The 9,029-nt window shown below is 49.6% G+C and overlaps 1 protein-coding gene across 1 annotated transcript in view; it reads left to right on the forward strand.

Annotated features, from left to right (window-relative positions):
- Positions 1-9,029, forward strand: part of ACSF3 (acyl-CoA synthetase family member 3) — a 52,250-nt gene that overhangs the window by 9,922 nt on the left and 33,299 nt on the right. Inside the window, exons 4-5 of the mRNA XM_007468444.1 lie at positions 4,918-5,072; positions 6,878-7,023. Of these exons, the coding sequence (XP_007468506.1) occupies positions 4,918-5,072; positions 6,878-7,023 (301 nt within the window). The remainder of the gene's footprint in view (positions 1-4,917; positions 5,073-6,877; positions 7,024-9,029) is intronic.

The raw sequence follows: 9,029 nt of genomic DNA on the forward strand, positions 1-9,029 counted from the left end.
CCCGCGTCTCCTGCATCGGCAGGCGGACCCTCAAGCACTGCGCCACCAGGGAAGCCCAATTGGGTTGTCTTTTTATAACTAATCAGTAGGTGTTTCGTATATATTATGGATAAAAGGCCTTTGTCAGAAATACGTGTTGTGAATCTTTCCCCCGTCTCTGGTTTCTCATTTCACTTTTTTAATAGTCTTTTGATAAAAAGAGAATTTTAAATTTTGATGAGTCTAATTTGGAAGTGGTAATGGTGGACATCATTGACTTATTCTCAATCTTGGAGAAACATTAATATTTCACTATTAAGTATGATGTTACTTATAGTATTTTGCAGATACCGTATATTAGCTTGAGGACATTCCTATCCCTTGTTTTCTGAGAGTTTAATTATAGGGTCGGTTGAATATTATCAAATGGGTTTTCTTTACCTCTTGAATTGATTGTATAGAGTTACCCCCTTTATTTGTCTCCCTTTTTATTCTGTTAATGTGGTTAGTTATACTGATTAAAGTTTTTAATATTTCTAATTTCCTAATCTTACAGTCCTTTAGTAAACTTTCTCAGCCATGATGCATTACCCTTTTCATATACTGCTAGGTTTGGTTTGCTAATACTTTGTTAAGGGTTTTGCTTCTGTGTTTACAAGGAACACAGGTCTGTAGTTTTCTTGTGACATCCTTGTTAGGCTTCTGTATGGGAGTTTTGCTCGTTTGTGAAAGGAGTGTGGCAGCCACCCCTCCCCCCCTTATCTGTTCCTTGGAAGTTTATGTGCGGCTGAAAGTATTCTTTCCTTCAGCGTTTGACACAATTCCATAGAAACCATCTGGGCCAACATTTCTGGGAAGGTTTTTAATTAAGGATTCAGTTTCTTTAATAGATGTAGGACTTCGAATATTTTCTATTTTGTTTCTTGTGTCGGTTTTGGTACTTAAAAAAAAATAATTGTGCATTTCATCAAAATTGTCAAATTTATTGGCATAGGGTAGTTTATAATTTCTCTTCATTGTCCTTTTAATATCTTTAGGATCCGTAGTGATGTCTCCTTTAAATGTCTGATATTGGTAGTTTATGTTTTCATTCTTTTTTCTTGATCACTCTTGTTTTAGAGGCCTATCAATTTTATTACCTTTTCTAAGAACCAACTGCGTTGATTTTCCTCTAATGCACCTGTGCTTTATATTCCTGTTCCTTCTGCTTTTTCTTTCATCTTCGTGCTACACCGCCACTATTGTTGCTTTAAAGAGGCAGGGGTCCTTAAAAGTTTTTTAACTTACCCATATATTTCCTTTTCTTCATTTCTTCCTTCAGATCTGTGTCTCTCTCTTGGGTCGTTTCCCTTAATCCTGAAGAATTCTTTTGATAGTTCTTATAGTGCAGCTTAAATATATATATATATTTATTTTAGTTTATTTATTTTTGGCTGCATTGGGTCTTCGTTGCTGCGAGCGGGCTTTCTCTAGTTGTGGCGAGCGGAGGCTACTCTTTGTTGCGGTGCACGGGCTTCTCATTGCGGTGGCTTCTCTTGTTGAGGAGCACAGGCTCTAGGCACGCGGGCTCAGTACTTGTGGCTCGTGGGCTCAGTAGTTGTGGTGCACGGGCTTAGTTGCTCTGCGGCATGTGGGATCTTCCTGGACCAGGGCTTGAACCTGTGTCCCCTGCATTGGCAGGTGGATTCTTAACCACTGTGTCACCAGGGAAGCCCTGTAGTGCAGCTCTGCTGAAGACAAATTCTCTCAGCTTTGTTTCACTGAAAATGTTTTCATTGCATTGTCCTTTTTAAAAATAGCTCTACTGAGATGTAATTCACACACCATAAAATTCACCTATCGTGAACGATGTAGTGATTTTACATAAATTTATAGGATTTGTTCAACTATTATCTCAGTCCCTATTCCCACACGCAGCCCCTGGGAACCACTGTCTGTCCTCCATCTCCACAGTGTTTCCTTTTCTGGGCTTTGTGTATAAGTGGAATCACAGAACACGTGGTCTTTTGGGTCTGGCTTCTTTCACTCTGTAGAACGTCTTCGAGTTCTGCCCACGTTGTAGCATGTGTGTTAGTAGTTTGTCAGTTGTAGCATGTGTGTTAGTAGTTTGTCAGTTGTAGCATGTGTGTTAGTAGTTTGTCAGTTGTAGCATGTGTGTTAGTAGTTTGTCAGTTGTAGCATGTGTGTTAGTAGTTTGTCACTTTGGCCCCTGGGTATGCTTCATCATGTGGCCGAGCCACGTTTGGTTCACGCATTTATCATTTATTGGGCATTCGGGTCAGTTCCAGTTTTTGCTGTGGACATTTACGTACAAATCCTGATGTGGACACTCTTCATTTACCTTGTGTAGATAAGTAGGATTAGAATTGCTGGGGTGTACGATAAGTTTATGGTTAACATTTTAAGAAACTGCCAAACTTTGCCACAGTGGCTGTTCTATCCCTGTTCTTATCAGCAGTGCGTGAGGGCTCGTTTCCCCACATCCTCACCAACATTTGTTTTGTTGGTTTTTAAAACCATTATTATGGTCATTGTAGTGGATATGACGCGCGGTATCTCACTGTGGTTTAAATTTGCATTTCTGTAATCACTGAGGACGGTGAGTGTTCTTTCATGGTCTTATTTGCATCCATGTATCTTCTTTGGTGAACTATCTATTGGGATGTTTTGTCCATTTGTAAATTGGGTTATTTGTCTTCTTATTATTGAGTTTATATAGTCTGGATACTAGTCCTTTATCACATAGATGGTTTGCAGATATTTTCTCCCATTTTGGCTTGTCTTTTCATTTTCTTAATGGTATCTATTGAAGCACGCATGCTTTAACTTTTAATGAAATCCATTTTATTAGTTTTTTAATTTCATAGATCATGTTTTTGCTGTCGTATCTAAGAAACCTTTTCCTAACCAAAGGTCATGAAGATTTTCACCTGTTTTTTCCTGAAAGTTTTATAGTTTTAGCTGATACTTTTAGGTCTCTGATCCACTTTGGATTAATTCTTAGGTATGGTGAGGTAAGGGTCGAAAATTCATCCTTTCGGATGTGGATATTCAGTTGTCCCAGTGCTGTTTGTTGAAAAGATTATCCTATGGAAGTGACTTGGCTCCTCTGTCAAACTCAATTGGCCATCATCATATTGATTTGTTTCTGGGCATCTGCTCCGTTCGTCTGTGTGTCTGATCTTACACCAGCCTCACACGGTGTTGAATGCTGGTGCTTTGGAGTAAGTTTTGGGTCAGGAAGTGTGCGTCCTCCACCTTCCTCCCTCCTTCTCACATTTGTTCTGACTCTTCCGAGTCCTCTGCCTTTCCCTGTAAACTGTAGGGTCAGCTTGTCAATTTCCAGAAAACAGAGCTTGCTGGGGTTTGGGGAGAGCTGCCATCTTAGCAGCACTGAATCTTCCCATGTGTGGACGTGGATATGCCTCCACTGACCGAGCACTTCTGTCTTTCCTGACAGGTCAGAGTGTGTCATCTTGTCCCACACGTGGTGACACTCTTCTTTCTCCTCTTTCCTGCCTGTACTTCAGTTTAGATCATTTCCATTGACTGCTGTCTTTGCTGCATCTAGTCTGTTCAGGGTATCCAGTGAATTCCTAGTTTCACATAATGTATTTTCCAGCTTATAATGGTTCTCTTACAGTTCCACTTCTCTGATGAAATCCTTGATCATCCCCCATTTCATTTATCTTTTCTGAATCTCTTAACCTATTTATTAATTTAAATTTCTTGTATGATAATTCCAACATCCGTATTGAGGGTCTGCTTCTACTGACTTTTTTCTTAGTTATGGGTCACATTTTTCTCTTTTCATACATGATTTTTTTTTTTTTTTTTTTTTTTTTTTTTTTTTTTGGGGGGGGTGGGCTCCCCTCCACTCTGTCCCCGGTACGTGGGCCTCTCACTGCTCTGGCCTCTCCCGCTGCGGAGTACAGGCTCCGGACGCACAGGCCCAGCGGCCATGGCTCACGGGCCCAGCCGCTCCGCGGCACGTGGGATCCTCCCGGACCGGGGCACGAACCCGTGTCCCCTGCATCGGCAGGCGGTCTCCCAACCACTGCGCCACCAGGGAAGCCCCATACATGCTTTATAATGGGGACGGGGTTGTCTTTAAAAGAACGATGTAATTTTCCCCCCAAAGAGAAGTGCCTTTGCTCTGTCAAGCAGCTATGGTGAGGAGGTAATTGCAAGTGTGCGATCAGGGACTGGGGCAGGCCGGGCTGGCTGCAGCGTTTTGGATGCCTTGAGGGGGAAGGCTGTCTGTGTGGGGTGTGCGGAGCACGCAGCACCCCGCGCTCCCCGTCCCGCCCTGACCATGGGCTCCTGCGGGGGCTGCACGGAGAGAGCCCCGTCTCCTGAAGATGAGGGCTAACACACGAGCACGTTCTCAGCATGAGCTGAGAAACTGGAAGCATCTTTATATTAAAACGAGAAACATCCGTTACAGAGTAAGATACAAAATCCACATGCCTTCTTTGGAGAAAACAGCAGACACCATTGGTTCCTTCCCCGTGCGTGCGTGCCCGCCTGCCAGACGCTGTGCTGTGCTCGGGCCTGCCTGGCCCCTCCTGCAGCTCTGTCCACCCTCGTCCGCGTGGCTGGAAAAGTCTGAGGCGCCACGTCTCCCCTGACGGCAGATCCGAGGCCGGTGCCCAGGTCCAGGGCCACTCCTCCCCCCGGTCCTCTTCCTCCTCACGGGCCACCCCTGAGGCCAGACGCCAGTGTCCCCTGCACAGTGACTCCACGGAAGGTCCGGGAGCTTGTGTCACCCTGTCAAAGTGAGACCCCCTTTGAGACGGGAGCCGCTTACAGACTCTCTGATGCTTAAGAAAAGGGGGGTCCTCTGCTGAGAGCATTCGTCGTGGAACCGAGGGTCCGTACGTGTCTGTGCATGCGTGTCTTCTAATCTTTTTGCTGTGTGCTTCTTTTTCTTTTTAGGTTTGGGAAAAGTTCTTAAGCTCTGAAACTCCACGGATTAATGTATTTATGGCAGTGCCTACCATATACAGCAAGTTGATGGATTATTACGACAAACATTTTACCCACCCTCATGTCCAGGATTTCGTGCATGCAGTTTGTGAAGAAAAAATCAGGTAAATGAAAATAGTCCACCTTCCCATCCAGAAAGTCAAATATAACTTATTTTTAGTGAGTCAGTTCTACTAAGTTTTAGGAAGCAGTATTTTTTTTTTTTTTTTTTTTTTTTTAAAAATCATGATTCTACTTCATTTATAAATGATCAAAATAAGAAAATCTTAAATAAAATATTAGGTGATGAAATTCAACAATTATTTTTAAAAGAATGTTAGATGTTTCATAATGCAACTTAACAGCAGCATACAACGCCCTCCATCTTTCTGTTGATTCATATTTCTGCATTATTTTTTTTTTTTTTTTTTTTGCTTTAAAATGTGTACCTACGTCTCTATGTATCTGTGCTCCCGACGCAGCTGCCTGTATTCTGTATCCGTGTCTGTGTTCTATCTCTGGGTCTCTCTGTCCCTCTGTCTCTGTCTGTCCGCCTGTCTTCCGGTAGAGTCTGAAGGACAAGGATGGGGAATTCCTTTCTGACCCCACACCTGCTGGCTCTCAGCCCTGCCCCCTCCCCGACCCCATGCAGACACCCTCCCTGACAGACGTGTGGTTGTCTGGCCCCTCTGGGGGCATGGGGTTTGCTCTGCGTGTTCCCACGGGCCTGCCAACTGCAGCTTCTCTCTGCTCGTGGTCAAGCGGTTCACCTGCAGAGCACACGGAAGTGAGCAGTTTGGCGGGTCTTCACAGGCATGATGACACGTGCGCCCAAGAGGTGTGACACGTGTGTCTGTGGCAGACACAGCCTTTAACAGGGCAGCGAGTTGGTGCTGGACAGCCACGAGCTTCATGGCCTCTGTGCATCTGATTCCTAGTCCTTGAGAGGAGCTCAGGAAAGCCCTTCGTTTCCTGGAGAGAATTTCAAGTTACCCAAGACGAGCATTTCATCTTGTTCTTCTGCTCCCATTCAACCACTCTTTGCGCCTTTTCTGTAAAGACGTTTTGATGGAACTAGAGCCCTTTTCTGATGGTGCCACACCAGCACCTCCCTGGATCGGCCTCCCACGAGGCGCCATGTGGGAGGCCGATCCAGGGAGGTGCTGGCGTCCAAAGCCCAACCACCAGGACAAGAGTGGGACTGGTAGCACCATGTGCCCAGATCTCAGGAGCCAAGGGCAAGAATGAGATCAGAGAGGGGAGATCAGGGTGACTCTGGGTGACAGGCCCTCAGACCTCAGCATCCGGGCTCCTGGTGGGGAGGGTCCTTGTGCCTGCACCTCCGTGGGCAGAGCACAGGGGTGGTCGTTGCTCTGGCCCCCACTAGAAGCAGAAGCACCTTCCTTCCTGCACACAGTGCTTTCGGGGCATGGTGCATGCCGAGGCTCTCAGATATCAGATCGATGTCATTGTCAGTGAGCCGTCAGCACCAGGCAGTGTTCGTGGAGGAGCCCCCGTGCGCCCCTCACTGGAGACTGCCTGCTTCCGTCTCCCCGCCCCCCCTCCGCCTCAGACCCGGTGGTGTTTTGTCCCCAAACCAGATAAGCTGTCATCACCTTACTCTTATCACTGCTCTTTTTTGGGGCTGTTTGTGGACAGCACGTTGACTGTTTGCAGAGCGTGCCACCAGGAACCCTCAAATCACTTTTCCTTTTACTGTGATTACTCCTTCCTTGTGAAGACCTATTTGCATTCTAAAATATACCCAAGATTCTTTCCAAAGAACAGAGTTAAATTTCAGCCCGAACTGCAGTTTTAGCCGTGAGTTAAAGGGTGACGGTGACTGGGGTGCTGGCCGCGTGTGGCTCTCACCGGGCGGAAGAAGCCATGTGCTCCCGAGAGCTCAGGAGCCTGTGGTTGTGCCGGGCAGGTTGATGGTCTCGGGCTCGGCCGCCCTGCCCCTGCCTGTGCTGGAGAAGTGGAAGGGCATCACCGGCCACACTCTGCTGGAGAGGTACGGGATGACGGAGATCGGCATGGCCCTGTCCAACCCCCTGACAGCAGCTCGCCTGCCAGGTACGAGTGGCGCCCGCCAGCTGTGTCCTCCCTCTGCTCTGGGTCCTCGGGTAGGCCATTCTGTGCAGGATGCTCCCCTGCTGGGTCACGGTCACGTTCTCAGGGTGGCACTGTCCTTCCCAGGTGACCCAGACGCCGTGTGCTTGGCAGGGTGCCCCCCCTCCCCACCTCCCGAGCTGGTGGGGGCTGCTTCCGTCCAGTCCAGGTCGCCCGCGGCCCAGAGTCTCCCATGCAGGTGCCCTGAGCCACACAAGCCGGTGGCAGCAGGAGAGACGGCAGGTGTCGGAGACAAGGGAGGAAGGACACCCCGCCTGTGCTCGGGGACCTGCACGCATCTGGAGGGCCTGCTGCTCTAGACGGGTTCCTGCCCTTTGGTCTTCCTGTCCTGCCTTCTCTAGGCCATTCCACATAAACAGTCTTCACGTCCCGGGACCCTGACAGGGAACCTGCAGGCGGAGCCTGAGGCCTGAAACGTGAGCCTGTTCTGTCCTGGGCCCTTTTCTAGCCCTCCCGGTCAGTCCCCTCCAGCTTGTCCAAAACGCAGTAGGCACCTGGAAATAAACGTTAAGTCATCGTGTGCCTGTACTTGCCTCTGTGCATCCACTTGTCTTGCATGACAGTAAAAGGCACCCTTCTGGTGGGCAGGTCTGTGAGTTTTCAGTGTGTCTGCCGTCATACTCAGGCAGACGAAGTTGAATCACCTCCAGACCTTCCCCCTTTCGTGGTCAGCGCCTCCTGTCCCAGGCCGGCGAGCACGTCCCTGGTTCCTCTCCCTGTAGCTGTGCGTTTCCTGGAGCGACACAGAGGCACAGCCTCCAGGATCTGCCTTTGGGTCTGGCTTCTCTCACTTGGCAAGACAAGTGTGAGACACATCCTGTGCAGAGCAGCATCTTCGGTGTTAACCTGTCCGCCACCGAAGGATGCTGGGTTGTGTCTAGTCTTGGACAGTTCCCAGTCGGGCCGTCGTGAAGGTCTGTGTGCAGGGTTTTGTGTGAATGCGTCTTTACATCTCGTGGGCAGACACCTCAGAGTACAACTGCTGGGTCAGAAGGGGGTGTGAGCTTGACTTTCTAAGAAGGTGCAAACTGTCCACACGACAGCCCTGATATTGGGCTGGTCTTACCCCTCTGATGGCCTTGGAGAAGTCACACAGACGGAGGAGGTGTTCGCACTGTCGGACCAGGACACCCTCGGTCGGGCGGGGGCAAAGGCCCCGGGATAGAGGGACCTGCGCCCGTGCCCTAAACCCGAGGCTTCTGGGCAGAAATTCTCGAATCTTAATTGGCTGCAGCTCTTCAGGCTCAAGGTTCTGCCGTGGCTGTGCGTGGCCTCCTCTCGACACCGGAACCAAGCGCCCGGGGTCTTTTCTCGCCCGTGAAGCAGGCGGCTCACAGTGGGTGCACGGCCGGCTCTTTGGTTTAGAAACAATGAAGGAAGTAGCCGTCAACCTTGAATCCGGGAGTGAGTCCCTGAGCGCCGCTGCCGGAGAATCAGGCTGTGTCCTCTGTGCCCCTGACTCCTGGGCCGGGCTCCTTCCAGCCGGGACTCTGGGCTGCTCCGGGGACACATCCTGCCAGCCTGGCCCATCACAGGTTCCCTGGCGGCCCAGAGGGGCGCGTGGCCTGAAGGAGACTGTTTGCTCGGCTGAGGCCCCGGGTGGTGACCTGAACTGCTGGGCCTGACATGCGCTGATAGGATGTTGCTATCAGATACAGGGCTTGTCGGACAGGCGCTCCAGGACCCAGTGAGGCACAGTCACCGGAGGCCAGACAGAGCCACAGAACAATTAAAGTCACCTGGCCACAGCTGACAGTGTTCTAAAGGGAGGCGGAAGGACAGCCTGCCCTTCTGACTGCAGCCAGCCTGTTGCCCAGTGGACACCAGGAGGACACTCAGTCCATGCGGGTGTGGGAGGGGCCCGTCCCGAGCTGTGGCAGGGGCCGCGTCCACCTGGTGTGGGAGGGGCAGCGTGCACGCAGTGTGGGAGGGACAGCGTCCACACGGGG

This window comes from Lipotes vexillifer, unplaced genomic scaffold, assembly GCF_000442215.2.
Source record: "Lipotes vexillifer unplaced genomic scaffold, Lipotes_vexillifer_v1.1 scaffold23, whole genome shotgun sequence".
NCBI classification, from domain to species: Eukaryota; Metazoa; Chordata; class Mammalia; order Artiodactyla; family Lipotidae; genus Lipotes; species Lipotes vexillifer.